The following is a 23,832-nucleotide window of genomic DNA, read 5'->3' as shown; positions in this document are numbered from 1 at the left end:
TATACCCAAGCACGTGCCCTGGGTTGCTTTCTGCCTTTTCCTTGTCTCCATCTGTTCCTCCAGTGCTACCAGCAAGTCGTCCCCTTCCGCTCCCGTGATCGTGCAGAACAGCAAGGAGGCTCGGCCCCAATGGCTTGGAGTCCCTGTGGCTTCCTGGCGGAAGTCTGCTGCACCCAACTGCTCTCCTCAGTCAGCACAGACTGAGCGGAGCTACTCCCTTTTGAATGCTCCCTCCACTGGGAGCATGCCCAATAAGGATGAGGGGGCCATGGCTTCTTGGGCCCAAAGCAATGTGTTAACCTTCTCCTCTCCAGTTCGGGATTGGTACACACTGCCATACCCAGCAAGTGGGGATCAGTCATGGTCACAAATGGCATTATTTGTATCTGAGTTGGCCAAATTCTGATCCAGTTAAAGCCAATGTACAAACTGCCATTGATTTCAATGGGGATACAGTCTGGCTCGTTATGAATGTGATATCTTTGGGGCAAACAAAAGCCCTAAATCCAGAAAGCACTTAAGCACCTGCTTGAAGCTAAACATATGTTTAAGTGTCCTTCTTAAATCAAGAATGCTTTCCTGAACTGGGGTTTAAATTGAGAGACCAATCTGACCTCAGTGCTGCTTGACACCAGCTATGGATCTAGCCTTATGCGTATAGCCATAGAAATACTGGACATCTTGGGCCACGTTCTACTTCATCAGTGTGGCTACACTAGCTTTTGTATGTGACAGAGAGCAAAATCGGTAACTGGTAGATTTTATCAGAATTGCTTCCTCTGCATATTCCTTATAAGCTAAATCCTGAACGCACTAAAGTCCACTAAACTAAACTAATGCACTAAAACCCTAGTAATTTTGCGGTAGCGATCTAACATTTATTAGACAACTTTCATTATCTTTCGCTATGAAATACATGCTTTAAAGGGTGAGGAAGATAATTTTTCAAAGCTGCGGTTAAGGATCTAAATGGATGTAGGGTAATTTCTTTGGCTCCAGTCAGGAGAAATAATGAAGCTAACATAAGATACTGTCCACTTGATAAGCTTTGTTGTTGGAGGCATTACCGGGTGTACTGGTTTGAATCTCAGGTGGGCTGAGCATCCACAGCTCACGGTCAACTTAACAGGAGCAGTAGCTAGACAGCACCTCTGAAAACCAGGCCATTGATTTTTTCATGAGGATTGATGAAATGCTTTGAACCTTTGTTCAAAATCTGAATCAACCATTTTTGGAGAGTACTCAGAACCTCGCCTGGTTGAGCTCAAGATGACCGGATTTGTAGAGCCCTTTGTGGATACAAAATTAGTATCCACATCCGATCTGCATTTCGCAGACATGGTCCATGGATATAAAGTGGATATCCACAGATTTGCAGGGCTCTACAGATCTGCCACAGCAGATCGATCATGGTTGATTTCACACAGAGGGATGACAGTGAAATATTTACCCAGCAAAGATAAAATCACAGGCAAGTGATTTATGAATAAGTTGAAAAATGTTGTTATCAGGACAGAATAGAATTTCAAAGGAAGGAGCTAGCATCATGGATACCAGAACAATCCAGTTTGCATTACACAGTGAAGATTTTAAAAATAAATGCCCTGCTTGTTTCACTGCTCTTATGTTGCTACTGTGCTAGCCATCTAGTAGTCAGTCACTGGAGTGGACTCACCAGTTAGTGGAGTTCCCTATCTTGTGGCTGGATCTCATGCTTGTCCTGATTTGATGTTTGGCTTGTATGTGACCACAGCTGAGACACACATTGGGACTGTTGTGGTTCAAAGATAGTGTCTATGTGGTGGGCTAAGTATGTCTCAGCTGGAAGTCTCTTTTCTTCAGACTTTACGCTTCGCCAGTTGAAGTTGGTGACTTTTTACTTCAATGCATGTGAAATGGTTTTAAAATGTCCCTATGTGGAAATTCCTGTCGGACAGGCCCACACCTTCAAAACATACTTACGTGCATACACAGATTTGCATATGCCATGCTTGGACGCCTGCGATACCTGATTCACGAGTGCTTGTTTGTGCAGTTCCCTGATGTACATGCTCAAATCAAGTTTGAACTTGTGTGAGTATGTTTGCTTCTATCATCCATCCAGGATCTTTTTGTTTTCTTCCTCTTTAAAATATATATTAAAAAAAAAAATGTATAAAACTTGCTCGTGTTAAAGCAATGAGTGTTATGGTTTATTCCCCCTCTCCCCCACCCGCACAGGAGTCAGGAAATTCAGAATTATGGTTCCCACAGCAACTGCAGCTCGACTACATTGTGCATATATTGAGGCATTAAAGCTTCCACCTTGTGCAATAATACAAAATGCAACATATGTACAGGAGCGCTGATATGTGCTTGTTTTGGGAACCACGTCGTGAATTTCCTGATGTTTCTGCAGGTAAAATCTCCATCAGAATGCTGCCATAATGCAGAATAGGGTTCTTTTTTTAATTATTATTATTATTTGCAATTAATTGTAACAGATTTTAAAAGCTGAGGTGATTCCTATATACGCGTATCACTACAGTCTTCCTCTTGCAGTGATGGGCAGACTTGGTGAGATGTTCAGTAACCTAAATCCTAAGAAGTAACTGATTTCCTTTGCATTCTCTCTCTGATGGCAGTGCTTTAAAGGACACAAAGTGAAACTTCAGAAGACTTGTTTTAAGATATTTGTCATAATTAATATTAAATGAAGTGTTCTGTTTTGTTTATTTGGCTCTCTAATTTTAATCTATCAGAAGACACTGATCACAAGTTCTAGACTCCGTTAACGGGCACATAAACACACAATCAAATATAAAAACCAAAAGCCAGCAGCAACTCCACGAAATATGGCTGTACCATCTAAACCATGTAGTGAAGAAAAATTGAGGAAAAGTATCTTGTTCTTATTAATGATTGTGTCTCACAAAACATCTCCTTCTCCAAACACCCCACTATAAGAGGAGTCCTGAATCGTAGCATCATAGAAATGCAGGGCTGGAAGGGATGTCAGGAGGTCATCTAGTCCAGCCTCTGCGCCCTGCAGTGTGCCCTGAAGATAAACAAGTGCAAACTGTATTGGATGAAAAGGAGGAGTGAGCACTAAAACTGAAGGCTCTCAAGTACCCTGCCATGCCATCAGCTATACTGAAATGGACTGTGGCGGATCCAGCTTGAGCATCTTCCCTGATCTTGAAGGGGTCAATATGTCAGCAGCCCCAGTCTATTCTGTATGGCTGAACTGTCTTCAGGGCTCCCCCTTTTGCTCAAGGTTCCCACAGAGTTTTCAGTAACTATAAATGGTCATGAACTTGGTTTTACTTATTAATGGACTGATAATGGATCCCTTCAACATGCACACTTCCTGACCGATCCCTGAAAATGTTTGGAAGGGAAAAGTACAACTTGGTTACAAATAAGGAATAAAATGTAAAGTGGAACTTTACCAGAAATTGGCAAAATCCAAACTGACCAAAAAAAAAGAAAAACATTTTTAGAAAATGAAATCACTGTAATTCTGATAGTATACTGCCACTCTCTTTATTTTCTCCCTCCCACTCAGGGTAAGAAGATAATTACTACCATTGAACAGAACAGTTGCCAAAAGATTGTTTTTATTTTTTTGTTTTTTCATATGACTACTTCACCCTTCCCTTCAAGGGTCAATAAATTATGTTTCTTTAGAAACATAAGAGGACTAATAAATCTCTGTTTACATTTAAAGAGCTTATTTCTGCAAATCACACCAATTTATCTATGCTTTAAATGTGCTTCCTCCTTGCAGGAAGAATGACTTCTGATTCTTTTGTGTGTGCATGCATGTACATTTTCACGCATGTGTATGCATGTAGGTGTGTGTATATTTAAATTCCTCTTTGTTGCTGAATCAACAAACAGCATCTTGGCTGAAACAAATTTTATCAGCATTGAAGCCATGATTATCCAAAGCTAACTTTGCTGGAAAGGTCACATTTGCATGCCTGACTCCCGCCTCCCCAAGATAAACCTTTTCTCACAGCTGAAAGAAGGTCAGCAAAGTTGTGGAGGGCAAAGAAAGCACTTCAAAGACACCTTGAAGGCAGACAGGAAGAGATGCAACACTGACATCAATCCTTGGGAGACTCTCGCTCAGGACCGCCCAAAATGGAGGAAGGCTCTGTCTGAGGGATCTCAACACTTTGAAACAGCTCATCGCCAGGTAGAAGAGGAAAAGAGGAACAGGTGGAAAGAACATCAGAACATTCACCGCAGCAAAACTGTGCCTATCCCTCCTGGAAACACCTCTCCTTATTGTGACAAGACTTGTGGATCTAGGATTGGGCTATGGAGCCACCTGCAGACCCACTACTGTGATCGCTGGTAGACAATCTTACTCGTTCATGAGTGATCACCGATAATGTTGCTGAATACAACAAAATTCTCATTTGGGGCATCAAGATTTAATCTTCAACTTTAAGGAGAATCATCCCTTTTTATATATATGGCTTTATATATATTTATCATACATCTACCGTGGTCACCATTTAAAGGACAATATTTGCTAAACAGTAACCACTATATGGTATTTGAAGTTCTGCAGCTGGAATCTGATGAAATGTCCGTTCATGTCAACCTGCTGACCTGAGTGGGCTTTGGATTGTGTCCTTATTTCCTAAATTTAGAATAGGACATATTTGTGGTAATTTTGTGGTATTTATTGTCCATTTAGTGTTATCTATTTATTTGTATTATCATAACACCTAATAGCCCCAGTCATGGACCAGGACCTTATTGTGCTTGGAGCTGTACACACACAGAACAAAAGGTCCCTGAAGAGATTACAATCAAAATAAATGGTGACTGGTTAGTATAAATGATGTCCACAATGACTTTTTTGATGTAACTACTGTGTATTGTACTTTTCATCCCAATTTTTTTGCAGGCTTGCTATGTCAAAATGATATATTCATCCTGAATCCAAACTCCCACTTTTAGGAATAGACATGGAGTGTTTTTCTGAAATACAAAACATCCTCTTACAGTCACACTGACTGACAAAAAGAAGGCTTTCTGCATATAAATTAAACAGATTTGTACGGTGATCATCTAACAAATAGCTAATCCGGATGTCAGCCCCAATTCCTAATGTTTTGGACTAGCTGGTATATTTTAAGCAATCAGTGTTGTCTGCAGCTTATCTAGCAAATATAATGGGAATTGGTACATTTGTTGGAGGTTATTCCATGGTTAACCACCCCCATAATGAAGAAATACGTTAATTGAATCATTCATACTTTTCTTCTGGTTCATGACTCTTCATTGGGAACGGAAACTAGACTTGATTAAACTAATGGAGTCACCTGATCAGATAATTGAAGATTTTGTATCACTCTGATTAAGTATGATATTGATTAGGAGACAGTGAGTGAATGAGCTAGAGACTTTGATGGTGAGTCCTCCATTTTCAGTTCTTCAGATGGACAAAGCGGTGCTTTTACCCAACCCAAACATTCTCTCTAAAGCTGTCCAGGGTTTCATTTAAACAGGCTGAATTAATACTATCATAATTAATGTCACTTTATTTTATTGTTTGTTTTTTGTTTGTTTTCGTTCCAACCCTTTAACTGTCATATGGAAGGTAGACGGTATAAGGCAAATGTTAAGGAAATTTTGAGTTAGTACAAAGCTGTCCCAAGTACAGCTTCAAAAATGTATTCCTTTTGGAGATATGGAAACGTATCTGTAGTCAAAGGCTTCCTAAGTGGACTCTCTTATATGTTTAGATTTTTTTTAAATCTGTTAGAGGAGAAGGGAGGCAAGCCCCTGTTCCTTGGGGCAGTGAGTGAGTTTTTGAGAGAGTTTCTTTGTGTACTTGCTTATTTATTTTTTTGTTTTTTTAGTTTACAGGGGCCAGTGGGAGGCACTGTGCTGTGAGAGAAGCAGACTCTTTGATCACAGCAGAACCCTGTTTGGGGGCAGAGCTTTCTGGAATAGGGGGAGAGGCTTTCCTGTTTAGGAGGCTTAGAAAGGCAGCTAAGCACTCAGCCCATGGCAGAGGAGCCAGCAAACAGAACTGGAAACAGGGGAGTTTGTGCAGGGGGTCTGGAGGAGCATGTGTGGTGTTCTGTTTTTGGTGCGTGTGTGCGCGCAGGTGTTTTTATTTTTTCTCCATGACAGGAGCTTAGGAGGGAAGGCTCTGACAGCTGCATACACAGCTGTTCTAGTGACCCAAGGAATGGAAGAGACAATGAAGATGACTGGATGTGGAAGCTGCAGCGTATATGTTGTCCTGGAGCAGGTACATGAAACATCCTTCGTTTGTATGATGTGCCAGCTGATAGAGCTGATGGAAGAAAAGATCCGAGGTTTGAAGATGCAGGTAGAAACTATAGTTGAGTTTTGAACAGGATTCGAGCAGACGATGGAGGAGAGGCAAGAGGAAGCTAAAGGGAAAACTCAGGACTCACAGATGCAAACTGGACTGGAGAACTATGAGGGTCGATGGCTGGGTGATGAGCATGACTGGTGGAATCATGTGACTGTGAGAACCAGGCAGAGGAAAAGTCGGGCTAGTGAAGAAGAAAGAGCGATCAGGAACAGGTTTGCTGGTTTGGAAAAGGAAGAAGGGGCACAGCAGGTAGTAACAGAGGGTGGGAGCAAGGAAGAAAAGAAGAGCAGCTAGTCCTACAAGAAGAAGGGAAGAGTCAATGGAGACAGCCAGAGTGCAGAGCTGCAGGAGGATAGGGAATGACTTGCAGAAGAATGCAAGTGAGACAAAAGACAAGAGGACTTGCAGCCAGAAAGAACAGAAGGGGGAAGGGTGGAGAATCGCATCAGCACGAGGAAGAGGCAGGTCTACGTGATTGGGGATTCCCTTCTAAGAAGAACAGCCAGGCCTGTCACCAGAGCTGATCCGGAAAACAGACGGGTGTGCTGTCTGCCAGGATCTAAGAAACGGGATGTGAACCCGAGGCTGACGGGGATCCTAATGGGAGCTGTAAAGAATCCACTGATTTTCCTTCCTGAAGAACAAATGATACAGCTAGATTTTCACTGGAAAGCATCAAGGGAGACTGTCAGGGTGGGGAAGCCGCTTAAAGAAATGGCAGTTCAGGTGATCCTAAATGAGATTCTAGCTGTCCATGGAGGAGGAGAGCAACGGCGAGACAGGATCACGGTGATCAACAGATGGCTCAAGTGGTGGTGATATAAAGAGGGCTTTGGGGTGTTCGACCACTGGGAGGCATTTCTGGACAGAGGGCTGTTCTTATGGGCTGGACTCCACCTGAATAGGGAGGGAAATAGACTTCTGGGATGGAGGTTGCCACAACTGATTAAAAAGAGATTTAAACTAGGAATTCTGGAGGGACAGTTGAGAGATGCTCATGTAATCCCCAAGTCTGTTTCCAACATTGAGTGGAAGGAAAATCAAGTAAGAGAGGATACAGCAATGGAGAAAGGAACAACAGAGGGTAGGAGAATGGCCATCAAGGGGAAGGATAGTGCTGATACCAATGATAGTAACAGTCAGTTGGCGATACTGGCAGTAGAATGACCGTACCTAATCGGCGAAGAATCTGGAAGAAGCCGAGCGGAAACAGCTAAGTTGTCTGTACACCAATGCAAGGAGCCTGGGTAACAAAATGGAGGGACTAGAACTACTGGTGCAGCAAGTGAAACCTGATATTATAGAGAAAACAGAATCATGAGAGTATAGTAGTTGTGGCTAGAGCACAGGTGTTTAAGGATATGTGTTGTTCAGGAAAGACAGACATAAAGGTAAAGGTGGGGGAGTAGCATTGTCACCATAAATGATGGGTTCTCTGTAACTTGAAGACTTGAAATCATGATTCGGGGAGGGGGAGGTTTTATGGTTTGTGATGTGCAGGAGGTCAGACTAGATGATCGTAATGGTCTCTTCTGGCCTTACTGTCTGTGAGTCTATGGCCCAAAGTGGTTTCTTTGTTATGTTTAAAATGTATTTCTTATTAGACAGAGGACATGTTCCAACCAACATGATCACAGCTTTGTTCCAGGATGCCAGACTGATTTATGGAATATATTGTGGCAAATAGTCCGCTCCCCTCTAGTGGGTCCCACGCTTGTACTGTTCGTAGTGGGTCAGGGTGTGTCCAGTATCCGCCTTCCCTGAGGAGGGGGGTAGGGACCCGGGCCCACCCGCTCCTCCGGGTCCCAGCCCAGGGGCCCTATGAGCAGCAGCTTCTGCTACTGGCACTGTTTTCCTGGCTGCGCTGTCTTCCCCTGGGCCAATCTTCCCCCCTCCTTCTGGCTCCTCAAGCCGGTACCTTTTTCTACCCACAGGACTCTCCACTCTGATCGATTCCTCCACACAAGTCAGCACTCCTTATCCTATTCACAGCACAGCACAGCACAGCACTCCCATTCCTCCAGCTTGTGCCCTGACTGTTTGGGGCGGAGAGCTTTTATGAAGCACCTGGCTGGTCCTTCATTGGCCCCAGCTGCCCCTAATTGCCCCCTGATGGTACTTAGTCAGTCCACAGGGACCAGAGCCCTGAGCATTCTCGGGCTCATATACCTCCCTTCCAGCACTCTCCTGCTGTCCTCTGCTCTCGCTATCTCACAATATACATCGCTTGCTTTCCCTTCAGCTCATCCTCCGCTTGCTGTACTTCCTTCCTTCCACTTCCCATCTCTATAATAGAAGGCATCAGTTGTGTAACAGGACACATGGCCAATACACAGCAAGGTGAAGAAATGACACACACAAAAATGACACAGGGAGAATGTAGATTGGCAATCTAGCATTGCTGGTATCAGACCTTGAAATTTAACATGACATTTGGGTCAACTCATCTTTTATTAGTGGTAGTTAACATTTATGTTGTGATAGAAACTAGACATAGAATCATAGAGTTGGAAGGGACCTCAGGAGGTCATCTAGTCCAACCCCCTGCTCAAAGCAGGACCAACCCCAACTAAATCATCCCAGCCAGGGCTTTGTCAAGCCGCAGCTTAAAAACCTCTAAGGATGGAGATTCCACCACCTCCCTAGGTAACCCATTCCATTGCTTCACCACCCGTCTAGTGACAACGTTTTTCCTAATGTCCAACCTAGACCTCCCCCACTGCAACTTGAGACCATTGCTCCTTGTTCTGTCATCTACTACCATTGAGAACAGCCTAGCTCCATCCTCCCTGGAACCCCCTTTCAGGTAGTTAAAGGCTGCTATCAAATTCCCCTCATTCTTCTCTTCCGCAGACTAAACAAGCCTAGTTCCCTCAGCCTTTCCTCATAAGTCTTGTGCTCCAGCTCCCTAATCATTTTTGTTGCCCTCCGCTGGACTCTCTCCAACTTGTCCACATCCTTTTTGTAGTGGAGGGCCCAAAACTGGACACAATACTCCAAATGCGGCCTCACCAATGCCAAATAGAGGGGAATAATCACTTCCCATGATCTGCTGGCAATGCTCCTACTAATGCAGCCCAATATACTATTAGCTTTCTTGGCAACCAGTGCACACTGCTGACTCATATCCAGCTTCTTCTCCACTGTATAACCCCAAGGTTCTTTTCTGCAGAACTGCTGCCTAGCCCATCGGTCCCCAGTCTGTAACTGTGCATGGGATTCTTCCTTCCTAAGTGGAGAACTCTGCACTTGTCCTTGTTGAACCTCATCAGATTTCTTTTGGCCCAATCCTCCAGTTTGTTTAGGTCCTTCTGTATCCTGTCCCTACCTTCCAGGGTATCTACCATTCCCTCTAGCTTAGTGTCATCTGCAAACTTGCTGAGGGTGCAATCTACCCCATCCTCCAGATCATTAATGAAGATGTTGAACATGACATGGGTCATTCCAATGAACACAGATCAGGATTTCAGTTTTACGTCTTATGAGTCATACACAAAATATACAATGGTCCAAACCTCTTTGGGCCAGATTTTTAAAAAGGTATTAAGGCGTTGCTGGGCACAGCATTGCAATGCCTCACTGATTTTCGAGTCTAAATTGCATTTTCAAAATGGATTTAGGCACTTGAGAGCCAAAATCTCATTGACGGTCAATGGGATTTAGGCTTCTAAATGCCTGAATACGTTTTTGAAAATGAGATGTAAACACCTGAATCAGTTAAGTGTTGCAATGCTGAGCCTAAATGCCTTTAAAAATCTGGGCCTTCAGTTTAAAAACCGAATTATTTGCCAAAGATAGAAAGGTGAACTTCCAGAAACACACTGCCCTCTAACACTGTGAGGGCAAAGCTGCCCTCTCCTGAAGTAATGATACCGTTTCCCAACGACACCCTGGATTTTCATTGGCGATCCCCCATCAAACTCCTGTCACTAGCCAAGCCTACTTCACGTGTGGGGTTTGCCAAAAATCATAGCCACAGGAGGAGTGACTGCTGAGTTAGGTAGAAAATGCAGCTGTCTGTATCTGGCACATGGGTGAAAGATTTCATATTCACTGACTGGATTTTTTTTTTAAGAGTTCAGATGGGAATAGATTATTTGTAGGAAGAGCAGAGAGAGTGATTCTCTTGTACTAAAACTCCACAGCAGTCTGTTTGCTTCCATGTTTAAGCGAGTGCATTCAGCCTCTCCCATCCCCTACTTCAGTATCTGAGTCATTATCAGAGTCTTCACATATGCTGAAAGACAGGTTGTTTTGTCTGAAATGAATACCCCAAGACTCACTGTCTTCCTATGTAATGCTTACGTTTGTGTTCTTTAATCCTGAGGCTATTCTCTTCGCACTGAAGATGCAGAGCACATAGAATGAGAGTGTGTGGGAAACGGTGACGCCAGAGTTGTGTGGGTGCCTTATGAGGTGCTGAAATGAAATGCCTGCCTGAGTGTGCTTCATTAATAAGATGACAATGCTATGGGGGCTTGATATTAGCAAGCCAACCTTTATTGTATCCAGAGGCTCAGGCACATCACATAGCTCCACCAGCGTCCACTTTTGTGAACCACCTCCATCAGGGATTGCTCTATAACACTTTTAAATTGACTTGGCTAGTTACCGAAACATTTATAGCATCCCCATTATTTCTTATGCTGAGTGTAATGGAGAGTGCAAATACTGACATGGTTTTATGGAAACTGGAAAGATTTTACCGGTGACCACTGCATATAAGAGTGTAGACAGACACTTGTTGCCCAATCTGTATACAGACCTTGCTGGAGTCTCGAACAGTGTTTTCTCCTGTGGACTGACTGATGCCTATCTCCTAGGCCAGTGCATAGAGTATATATGCATGCAGTGGTGTGCAGCCGCAGCCAGTGCTGCTGGCTATGTGCTGTCAGAGGCCAGAGATTCCTTGCCCAGTGCATTAATTACACAGACTGTGCTATGCAATCACAGCCAGCACTGCTGCGTGTATGCTGACCTATGCCAGCAATTCCTTGTCCAATGCACAGCCTGTTTGGGCTGTGATTGCAGTTTCTCCCCATGCAGTTGGCTTTGTGCAGGCTGCAGTGTTAGAGTGAAACAAAGATACTAAATCTCTGAACCAATTAACGTTAATATTGGTCTGTAGCAAATGTAAGGCCTCAGTAGCAATAAAATAAAACAATCATACTAATTCCTGGACTGGTTGTGCTTGGTTGGATGTTGTTCAGTGCACAATTTTGTATTTATTGTTCTTCCTTGAGCAGGAAGCTGATGATGCAATAGGCATGTCGTTTATGCTCCGTGGACGTGTGGGTGGGTTTTGCCTGGGTGATGGTGATGCCTCATAATTAAGATGACCTCATTCATCTTCCCGTCCCTCCTTAAGAAATTGCCCGTGCAAAGGTCATGCAGTTGGCAGAAAACAAATGTGAAATCTTACCCAGTGTGTCACCTTGTTCCACAGTGAGTGCAGCATTATTTAATTCCTTTAAACCCCTGTGGAGATGGATTATTGAAAGAAAGGAAATTCTGAACCTTCTTTGACAGCTGCATTTGTAACGTGATTAAAGGTGAACGGCAATGGTATTTTTCCCAGAACAATACATTTAAAAATAGAGTAACCCTTGCTTCACTAGGATGAAGATACAAGGTCTTGGTAAAGTGCACTAATGAACTGGAGAGAGATATACCCTTTTCAGCTTGATTTATCTGAGATATAGCACACAACCAGCAGCACAGGTTGTGACTTCTCAGCACAGCGTTTTATATTCTGTCCAGTGGACAAGGAGAATGGTAGTATAGAATGGCATATAGAAAATAGTAATATAATTAGTGCCAATCAACCTGTGTTTATGGAAAACAAATTCTGTCAAATTACATTATCTTTTTTTGATGTGATTACAAGTTTGTTTGATGCAGGGCATAGTGTTGATGTAATACACTTCTGTAAAGTGTTTGACTTGGTTCTGCACAACATTTTGATTTTGAAAACTAGCATGATATAAAATGAAGATGGGACACAATAAATGGATTAAAAACTGGCTAACTGATAAATCTCAAAATGTAGTTGTAAATGGAGAATCATCATTGAATGGGTATATTTCTATTGGGGTCCTGGACGGTTCAGTTTTTGGCCCTCTGCTGTTTAACATTTTTATCAATGACCTGGAAGAAAACATAAAATCATCACTGATAAAGTATGCAGATGACACAAAAATTGGGGTGTGGTATATAACGAAAAGGACTGGACATAGATACAGAGCAATCTGTATCACTTGCTAAACTCAGGATAAGCAAGCTAAAACAACTAAATGTAAATGTATACAACTACGAATAAAGAACGCAGGCCGTACTTACATGAGGGGAAACTCTATCCTCTGAAGCAGTGACTCCGAGGTCATGGTGCATAATTAGTTGAATGTGAGCTCCTTGTGCTATCCTGTGGCCAAAAGAGCTAATGACATTCCCCTGTTTATGCATCTGAAGAGTGCTAGAGAGGTTATTTTACCTCTGCTTTAGTTACGGGTGTGACTGTTGCTGAAATACTGTGTCCATTTCTGGTGCCCAGAGTTCAAGAAGGATGTTGGTAAGTTGGAGAGAGTTCAGAGAAGAGCCAGGAGAATGATTAGAAAAGATGTCTTATAGTGATAGACTCAGGGAGCTCAATCTATTTAGCTTCACAAAGAGAAGGATAAGGGGTGACTTGACCACATTCAAGTACCTACATGGGAACTAACATTTGACAATGGGATCTTCAAAAGTGTAACAAGATGCAATGTCTAGAAGTTCAAACCACATAAATTCGGACTGGAAATAAGGCATACAATTTTAATAGCGAGAGTAATTAAACATTGAAATAATTTACCAAGAGTTGCAGTGGATTTTTCATCACTGACAGTTTTTAAATTGAGTGGATATTTTTCTAAAAGACCCGTTCTCGTTCCAACAGGAATTAATTCAGGCAATTGCTGCATGATGCAGGAGGTGAGACTAGATGATCACAACAGTCCCTTCTGTCCTTGGAATCTATGAACACGAGTGCTCAGACCCAGGTGCCAATATGGGCTAACTGTGCAGTATAAACATAGCCCCAGAGTCGCAGTTTCTTCCTTTCTCCAATCTTGCTCTGCCGAAAAAGTAAATTGTTTTAACCTATTTGTGGAGCAACTTATTTCTCCAGTACACCTGACCAGCTGCTCTGTCTGGTTAGTTATGGGCTGGGAACTGGTAGGGAGTGGTGGGGTGATATAGTGTTCCCAGTTGTCATCACATTCTATAGACCCACAGTCTAAGCAGGTTGAAGCTGGGGAGGACAGGGGCCTTAGCCCCTGGATGGCTGAGGAAGGGCTGACTAATACAACTATCTCATGAAACAGCATACTGGAAAATCAGTTAACTCCCCCTGAGTTTGATTCTTCTTTGAGTGGTTGCACATGTGTATTCCACTCCAGGGTGTGTCTGCCCAGTGCAACGATGAGTTTTCTGAAGTACCCGATGGGGTGACTCATGTGTCCTGGCCATCTCGCAGGATCTGCTGAGGTAATGTGAGGTAATCTTTGGGGATTCCATAAAGAGAACCCATAAGACAGACCGGAGCCACTCAAAGTTGCAGAAAGGCTCTTTCCTGCTCACAGGAGGACTTCGAACGTCACTGGGACTCCAGCTACTCAGGAGAGAGGTTGGCCATTGACCTGTGTCTCCCTGATACCGCAGTAGGAAGATATCGACAATAATTCTCATATTGTCTGCAGGACAGCTGTTGAGTCCGATACCAATGGATGCTGTGTTAATGGTACCAGTGACACCAAAAGCTGATGAGGCAGCAAAGGGTTCGGTTTACCTCTTTGCCCCAGAGTCTCCTGTTATGCAGGAGTCCATCGTACTGGCAGTGCTCCCCTTTCCACACCCCCATCCGTTCTTGGCCTGTTGGGTTGCTTAGCACCAATGCAGAGACTGCTAGTGGAGCTGAAGTCGATATCACCTAAAAAGTATGGCAAAGATTCAGATCCGGTACCCCTTCAGCACCAGCACACACCATCTTGACCTTCAGCCTCGTCACCAGTTGCGTTCCTGATCTCGGTGCCAGGACGTTCATCACACGGGATACCTACCACAGCGTATAGTTTGGCACCAATTAAAAGTTTTTAATATTGATTTAAGATTCCATACCCTCAATATCTCGGCATGCATTCATGGTACCAAGGTCAGTACCAGTCAGCTGTCTCACAGTGGGTGATAGACAAGTCGTGTTGCCACATGGCCCCATCAGGCATGGCCGGCTGATGCCCACTGATTACTCAGAAGGCTTGTCACAGTCACGTTTGGAGTCCTACAGTTCACCATCCCCTGCTAGGTTCATCTGACCTTGAAAGTCTTCCAGCCTGTACCCAAGAGAAGAGGCCCCGTACAGGGAGCGGGAGTAGTCATATATCAGAGATAGTTCACTGCGGACTGGCTTCCTGTGCCTTACGCTCTTTTGCAATGGCCGTTTTGGAACCCCTGAGGTGTTTCCTGATCCCCCAGCTATCAGTCACTGGTCCAGCTAACTGGTAGCTAACTGGTAGCTAATGTTGCAGGAGAAACCCTTGCAGGAAGACTGAGATCTATTTTAGGTTAACAGGAGCCAGTGGATCCTCCTGTCTTCTTCCTCTCTGGATTCCTCTCATTCTAGTGGATCTCAAGTTTTATCAAGACCTGCTGAGGAGAATGGCTGGTGCTTTAGGTTGAGCTTGTGCAAGAAAACACTCTCAAGCTTGTGTGTGCTCCTGTGTGGGTAGCCCTCCCGAATAATGAAGCTCTTGCAGATCCAGCAAAGGCTTTATGGCACATGTCAGCCTCCCTAACTCCTGCTGCTATCTTTTATCTGCTATCCCGCTGCTATCTGTTTTTCCCTTGAAGCTGCACTCAAATAGGAATGAACAGCATCTTCATACTTTGAATGTAAGGTGAGCACTGGCCTTCTATCCAGACAGGTCCAATCCTTTCAGGCTGTCTCCTAGGCTCTTTGTTTTATATGTTGAAAATGAAAAGTGAGGCTGTTTCAGCACAGAGTTACTAGATGGGTTACTTCCTCTATCAGGATGTGGTAGAGGGTAGGGACTGCTCCTCCTCTACAGAGACTATTGGCTCATTCAACAAGAACTCAAGCTACCTTGGTAGCTTTTCTAAGGGACATCCTTGTGCTGGGCATTAGTATGACTGCTGCTTTGTCCCCGTTGCATACCTTCACTCAGCATGATGCCTGTACTGCTGCTTCAAGTTCTGATGCAAACTTTGGGAAAGAAATATTGCAGTCACTATATATATATAGACTCTGAACCTCACCTCCTAACAGCACTGATTCACCTGAGTGAAATACACATGTGCAGCAACTCAAAGAAGAAAAACAAATCTTAGTTACCTGGATTTTAATCGTTGTTCTTCGAGATGTGGTTGCACACGTGTATTCTGTGACCCTCTTCATCGGAGTCTTGAGCTGCAAGTGCTGCTGCAGAGGAACTCAGAAGGTGTGGACAGTGCCATCTTTAGATAGTTGTGGGAGGGCAGAGGATGTGCAGGACACATGTGGTGCCACATGGGTATTGCTGCAGAAAACTCTCTGGCTCCCGTGCACTGGGCATACACACAGCTGATCAGAATACACATGTGCAACCACCTTTTGAAGAACAACAATTACAGTCTAGGTAAGTAGCCATTTTGTACATGTTTCCCTGGAGGAGCATTTCTTCCCGGAGTTGCTGAAAAATCTGTTGTTAATGGAAACTTGGAACCCTGAGCTCCTGCCTTGGCTGAGAGCCAGAAAGGAACTTTTTAGCTTTATTATAATTTTATTTCAAAATGTATTTGTAATTTCGTTTCCAGTCTGAATTGGAATCTAAGATTTAATTTTAAAGAAACGTTTTGCAATTTTAAAAAAGAAATGGGATACATTCTTATGCGAGTTGTGACAGGGAATTTGTTTGGAGCTGGTGGCTTTTGTTTATATCTGTCAGCTGCTTCCAGTCCCACCCTATCTGAGTATGTCTGCACAGCAGAGAAGAACCCATGGCTGATCTGTGCCAGATGATGGGCTCACGGGTCTCCGGCTGTGGGGCTCTTTCATTACTGTGTGAGCTTCTGGGTTTGGGCTGGAGCTTTAGCTCTGGGATCCTACCACCCTGCAGGGTCCTAGAACCCAGGCTCCAGCCTGATCCTGAAAGTCTACATAGCAATGAAACAGCCCTGTGAGCCCAAGTCAGCTGGCATGGGCCAGCTGTGGATGTCTAGCTGCTCTTTAGACATACTCTCCATTTTAGAAAGCAATTATCAAGGGATTCTGCAATGTATTGATTTTTTTGAGTGAGGATGATGTCGCCATCTAGTGACCAACCTGGAGAGGGTCAGGAGCCTGTTGCTGCTGCAATCAAAACGAGTTTGCTGTTGACTCACTCAGTAGAGTTCTGTATTGGGAGTAAAAGGACAGGAGTTGTCTGCTCTGCATGCGTACACTATGTGTAATTTATCTAATAATTGTGTCTGTTTTTGCAGCCATACCTCAGTTCCAGCCTAAGACAATACTCAAATTTTGTTACACATCCATCGGTTGAACTATGGACCAATAAAGACTAATGAGGTCTTTGCAGTACCAAATGTCAACATCTAGATTGCTTTTAACTTAATTCAGTGACTAAATCAAGGAACTGAGAGTCAGAGCTCCTGGGTTCTGTTCACATGGGCTCCCTGTGACTCCCTGAGGAAATCATTTAAGCCTTCCCCCCCGTCTTCCCCCCCCCAAAAAAAAGTGCCCACTAACAGTGCCTTCATATTTGGTGTCCAACCTGAGATGTGTTGGGTCTGATTTGCTCCACCACATCCATATCTGAAGTCTTATGTTATGTGTATTTAGTACCTCTGAAAATCAGGACTCATTTAGGTATCTCCATGTCTGAGCTTACCCCTCTGTCAAAAGAAATATAATGTTAGTGCCAGAATGACCCAGTGGTTGGGGCACTAACCTAGGACTTGAGAAAACTGGACTTAATTCCCTGCTCTGCCACAGACTTTCTGTGTGACCTTGGGCAAGTCACTTAGCCTCTCAGGGCCTCAGTTCCCCATTTGTTTTTCTCCCCTCGCCTTTCTCTTGTCTGTTTAGATTGTAAACTTTTCAGAGCAGAGACACTCCTTCACTACTCGTATGTACAGGGTAACACATTAGGGCTTTGATTTTAGTTGGGGTTTCTGGGCACCACTGCAATACAAATAATAAATAATCCAGGTTCTGTACAGTACAAACTATACAAACTTTATTATGTTAAACAATCACAATTTAAATTCAAATTTTAAAATAATGTATATTATCAATGCATATGTCCTGACCCCAGAGCTTGCAATCAGAATAAAGGGTCTGATTCTGATCTCAGTTACATCATTTTTAACAGCGGTATAATTCCAGTAACTTCAGTACAGTTACTCCTGATTTACACCTGTGAAATGAGAACATGATCAAACCCATAACTTTGCCTCTTTTTCTAATGATTGAAATATTGCTTAGTCTTTGTATCCTGTTGAAAATTTCATTGTGAATTATATTGTTCTGCCAAGTTAAATTCCTGCAGCAGTTTCAGCTGGACACAGTATTTTTCTTCCATTCCTGTGCTACATGATCATATAACATTACTGAGCTCACTTAAATAGTTTCTGCATTCCAGTACAAAGGTGGCCGTATTTCAGTGGAATGTATTGTATATAATTTTTATAAGATATTTTGGGATCTATTTGGATGAGAGGTTCTGTGCAGATGGTATGGTAAGTTATTATTATTAAGCTGTTAGCAGTATCCTGTTGTAACAATGGAGAGATAAAAAGGAATGCTAAAAACCCATTAGAAAAGTACAAATTGCTCCTTGCAGCTTTTATTCTAATGTAAAATGACATGTTTGCAACAGCATACATCAGAAATACCTTTCAAATGTTGAGAGCGGCAAGGACCAAGGTACAACTGCTCGATGTTGCACCAGTGACCATTGGCTGCACCTGTGTGAAAGCATCCAAATAGCAGCCAATACAGGCAACATCAGAAACATATAGAATGGGTCCAACCTCAAAGAAAACATCCACACTGAAATCAACAGGGAAACAATCAGTTACAGCACCAAGCAGGTGGATCGCTGGGTAGAACATTATTCTGAGCTTTACTCTCATGAAAATATTGTTATGGATGCAGCCATCAACACCATCAAAAGCCTGCCTGTTATGAACCAACTCGATGATGAACTAACTGTCGAGGAGTTTAGCCTTGCTGTAGATGGCCTCCACCGGCGAAAGGCTCCAGAAAAGATTGTAGAGATCATAAAATGCAGAAAACCTATCCTTCTGCAACACTTCTACAGAGTTACTCTGTCTGTGCTGAAAAGAAGGCGAAGTACCACAAGAAATGAGAGACACCAACATCATCACTGTCTAAAAACAAGGGTAACAGGAGCAACTGTAACAAGTATCGTGGCATTCCCCTTAGTATCATGGGAAAAGCCTTTGCCCAAGTTTTGACCTTAATAGACTTCAGATCCTGGCAGAGAGAATCACAGTGCAGCTTCAGAGTTGAAAGATCTACTATCACCATGTCCTCCTCGCTGAGACAACTGCAAGAGAAATGCAGAGAACAAACAAAGCCCCTTTACATAGCCTTTTTCAATCTCATGAAGGCTTTTGACCTTGTCAGTAGAAGCAGACTATCTGCGCTTCTAGAAAAGATTGAATGTCTCCCCAAGCCCTTAAGAATGATTTGCTCCTTCCATGAAAACATGTCTGGCACAGTCCAATATGAAGGCTCAGTCTCCGAGACTTTCCAGATTCGTAGCAGGGTCTAGCAAGTCTGTGTACTTGCCCCAACTCTGCTCAGGATCTTCTTCTCCTTGCAAATGAAACATGCTTTTGGTTTCTCAACTGAGGGAATCTTCTTGCACACAAGATCTGATGGGAAGCTCTTCAATCTTGCAAGATTTAAATCTAAAACCAAAACTCGGGAGTTTCTTATCCAATACCTTCTCTTTGCTGATGATGCAGTGGTGACAACACACGCAAGAGCCCATCTCCAAAATCTCAGGGACAGTTTTTCCAAGGCCTGCCAAGACTTCGGGCTCACTATAAACTTAAAAAAGACATCCGCTTTGGAAAAGTCAACAGCACTGAGAGGCGCAAGCAGGCCAGCATACCCAGCATGCAAACACTCCATAAACAGAGACGCCTCTGCTGGCTTGGGCATGTGCCGAATGAACAACGGGAGCATCTCCATGGACATCCTCTACATTGAATTGCCATCTGGGAAAAGATCTAAAGGATGCCCAAAATTTTGTTTCAAGGATGTGTGCAAGCAAGACCTCAGAGAAATGGAAATGGATAACAGGGAAGATCACACACAGGATCACAGCCTTTGGAAACAAGAGCTCAATAAAGGTCTCCAAAGCTACGAGAGGAAGAAGTCCAGCTTAGCAGAGGAGAAAAGAGCTTGCAGAAGGCAGAGCTGAAAGAGTCGAAACAATGCCTGTAAATGTGACAAATGTGGCAGAGATTGTCTCTCTTGAGTGGGTCTCTTCAGCCACAGCCGCAGCTGCCATAAAGCCAACTGAACAGGTATATTACCTCTCAGGGGCATATGCCCATGGTCTCACAAGACCAAAGGATGCCTACCACTACTACTATACCAGAAATGTGTCCATAATTGCCTTTGCTTCAAGAGACTGTGCCAGATGTGTTGTGTCTCATCCTGAAATTAAGGGAGCAATCCAGAAAGGGTGGCATGAACAAATACCAGTGAGAACGCCACACGTGCACACATAGGCAGGGAGGCAGAGATGGAAAGAATAGGTCATCAAAGGTGGCCATCCCTCAGCTAGCCTGTTGAATGTCTGCATTGGTAGCTATCGTCATAATGCAAATGATTTTTTCTTAACAGCAAAATGCTGACACTTAGTGTGCAAAAATGGTTAAGGAAGTTGGGGTTGTGTGACTCATCTAAAGCATCACATATGCTCCCCGCTTGTGGGTGTTACAGTGTGTGATATGCCATTATGATGACAAGCTGTCAAGAATGCCTCTTACGGCTTCCTTTGAGGTAAAACACTGTAACACTGTGCAGTGTCCCATTCTTCAGTCCTGCTTTAATTAAACCTGTGTTACAGCAGGGTTCTCATGAAGGGTATTCGACAGATAATGCTGCCATGCATATATGTTCATTCGGAGTGGCATGATTCCAGAATGATGGTTGCAGTGTTGTAGCCGTGTTGGTCCCAGAATATTAGAGAGACAAGGTGGGTGAGGTAATATCTTTCATTGAACCAACTTCTGTTGGTGAAAGAGACAAGCTTTTGAGCTACACAGAGCTTTTCTTCAGGTCAAGGAAAGGTACTAAATACTGGGTGATACAGATTGTTTAGAATTCGAGAGGCTCGTCTTTTGAACATGCTGTGCTGGTTTCCTTTGAGGACAAGGACTCAGAAGTCAGATATGGTGAATCACTTTGTGAAAAGTGTTCATCCGTGGGTGATACGGATTTTTTGTCATTTATTATTTTGTCTGTGAAAGTTATTTCAATAGCATAGGGGTTGCCTGGTTTCACTCACAGAATTGTTATTGGGGCAGTTAGTGCACTGGTGAGATACACCACCTGTGATGGGCATGTGTAGGATTTATGAATCTTGAAAGATGTGTTATGGGAGATATTGATCAATGTAGCAGTAGAGATATGTCTGCAGATTTTGAATCTGTTGTCTGGAAGGGTCAGGTGCCGCTTTGTGTTGGTGTTTCCTACTTTGTGGGGAGCTTGCCTCTGATGATGAGCTCAGAGATGTTGGAGCATTGTTTGAAGGCCAGAAGAGGGGGATTCTTTTGGGATATGGACCCCATCGAACATGGGTTGTAATTATTTAATGATACGAAGTGTGGAGTGGTGGATGACACGTAAGAGTGTGTTGTTCTCTTTCCTGCCTACACTGAACTCACATCCTGGACTCCATCTTTCAGTGCTCACATTAGATGATGCGCTCACCTGTCACAGCAAGAAAGAGATCAGGATAAGACTGGGTCCAGCCCCGGCATGACTAAACAAGGCAGAAAGAGGATGCAAAGAGCCCTCCCCCATCCGCTCTCAGCACCCCCGGCACAGAGACAGCTCTTGCTTAGGGAGCGTAAGAGCAGCTGTGGGCTACTGTCACAGATCCCACGTAAGCACCCGCTTCTGCCCACTCACTGGACTGCTGTGAAAGAACCCAGCCACTGAGCCTCTCAGTGTTTTAAGCTTCCAGGAGCCCAAACAGAGCCCAGTCACGGCCCCAGTCTTTGGGGACCCTCGGCACACTTTTGACGTGCAGACTCTCTGTCTAAAACCTCTCCTGAGAGCTGGAACCTGTTGTGAAACTGAGTAGACCTGGTCTTAATGCTGATCCCTCACACTTCCCTGTAGCTTAAACACACCCTCTCCCAGAACTCCACCCAACGGTGAGAGTCTGCTGGGTTACAGTATCTCAGGTGGCAGGTGGTAAGTGCAGCATGTAACACCCAAAGTCAATTTGCCCTGGATTCTGACGCCATTGCTCTTTTACCTGTCAGAAGAAGCACAAGAGTGTAGAGATCATACAGAAGGCAGACATCCTGAACTCAATGCCTCTCACTAGCTCACCCTTCTCTAGGAAGCCCACAGGGGACCATCTCTGTTCAGGAAGATAGGCAGGATCCCCTGCCTCATCATGCTGCTACATACTGGGTTGTTTCTCCCTCCTCTTGAGTTGGAGAAAAATGGTCCCTGAGTAAAGAAGTTCCTGCCCTTTTATAAGTCTTAGCCCCTTCTGTTAGGGGAAATCCTGTTCATTCCCCTCAGATGATCACAGACTTCTGCCAGGTGACTTCTTTGCCAACATGCCCTCCTCTGACAAGCTAGTTCTGAATAGAAGCCAGCCTTTTGTCTAGGGTGGTTCCTTTTGAAGAGGGGATCTCCCTGGTTAAACCACCCTCCATTGTTAGGCGTTTGCCACCACCCATGGTGGAATTTTGATCAAAGATGGAGGACAAAGGGATTTTAAAGAAAGCCAAGAGGACAGATAAGGGCCAGGAAAATGGGCAAGCTCATCAGTTTTCCTTTATGAATGGTGAATTGCAAGAACAGGTAGAAATGTTTTTCTTTTCTTTTCTTTTTTTTCATTTAATTGGTCCCTCAAGTTTCTTGAGTGTTTCTCTTCTTGTCTCACAAATATGTGTCTGTTGCATTTGGGAATTTGTTTGTATTTGTGCCTTACATAGGATGTGCTCATTTTGGGATTTTTTTGCTTTATGCCCAATTACATCAATCACTATAAAAACCTGCTGTTCCCTTATCCAGCATTGTTTACTGCTTTCCAGCCTCCAGGCCCCCTACAGAGATCCAAGTTCTCTCACGATCATCTTAATCACCATTTTACTTACCAGGTAAAATCTGCTTTTTTTTTTTTTCAGATCAAGGAGCCTTGAAAACATGTAGAATATAAAGTAGCTGGGGAAAAACACAATCTTTCAGCTTTGAACAGATTATTTTTGATAACTAAACTTTCTGGAGGGTGACTGTATTTGGGACCCATTGTGAAGTAAGTGGGATTAGTTGGGGAATTCCCGTGTGATGAATTCAAGTAGTTGTTCTTGCATATCTGTAGCAAGATCGCCAAGCACTTTACAACCATGAAATGCTGCAGCCCTATAACATATGGAAGAATTAATATCTCCATTTGACATACCAGGAGTGAGTCAAAGGTCACACAGCAAGTCAGGTGAAGAATCTGTTCCCAATCTATTACTCTAAACACACTTCCTCCACAATGCATGCAGCATTCTTTTATGCTCCTCAAAAGGAGAAATGATAGCAGTGGGATGGGAGGGAAGAGTGCTTAGAGGAATGAGGGAAGGGTTGGACAGCTTTCAGAAGTGAGGAATTTGTCACTCTAGGACTGTGAAGGTTTTAGAAGCTGGTGGGCTGGGACTGTGAGATCACGGTGCTTGCTATGAGGATGGGGAGACTTTCAGTGACAGGCAGGGTTGGTTGGATAGGGATGGGAGAGGGTTTGGGCAGCTGATTGAGGGAGCTGGGTTATGGCGCTTTTTACTGGGGAACTGAGGAAGCTTTTGGCAGTCTGAGGTGGGTTCTTTGGCAGATAACAGGGCAGTTTCATTGAGGTGCTCGTCACCAGTTCTGGTGGAACATAATTTCACTGGAAAATGCTGATTTATTGGATGTGAAATATTTCGCTCAAACTATTGCAGATTTGACAAAACTTTCACCAAAACACAGACAGGTTTCCACTGGAAACCCACTAGTGTCCCAGGATCGGCACTCCACAGCACAGAGTGTGGCACTGTGGGTCTCTGGGGTCTCTTAGGATCCCCACTCTGTAGTAGGCAGCCTTGGAAGCCCTGACTGAAGCCAGGTCTCTTGGCGCTGCCACTCCTGCTGCCCAAGTTGAAGCTCTCAGGGCAGCCAAGGTCCCTGCCACAAAGCTAGG

General features: G+C 43.8%; 1 protein-coding gene across 8 annotated transcripts in view; it reads left to right on the top strand.

The window, feature by feature from the left end:
* Positions 1-23,832, top strand: part of TSNARE1 (t-SNARE domain containing 1) — a 565,000-nt gene that overhangs the window by 240,697 nt on the left and 300,471 nt on the right. For 5 of the 8 annotated variants that reach the window (XM_067558341.1, XM_067558345.1, XM_067558343.1 and 2 more), the window contains one exon: positions 22,703-22,768. The exons of the other annotated variants lie outside the window; for them this stretch is intronic. In XM_067558341.1, coding sequence (XP_067414442.1) covers positions 22,703-22,768 — 66 coding nt within the window. The remainder of the gene's footprint in view (positions 1-22,702; positions 22,769-23,832) is intronic. 8 annotated transcript variants of the gene reach the window in all.

Source organism: Emydura macquarii, unplaced genomic scaffold, assembly GCF_026122565.2.
Source record: "Emydura macquarii macquarii isolate MOO-44397 ecotype Brisbane River unplaced genomic scaffold, CSIRO-AGI_Emac_v2 contig_1947, whole genome shotgun sequence".
NCBI lineage: Eukaryota > Metazoa > Chordata > Testudines > Chelidae > Emydura > Emydura macquarii.
This window is presented reverse-complemented; position numbering and strand designations above follow the sequence as displayed.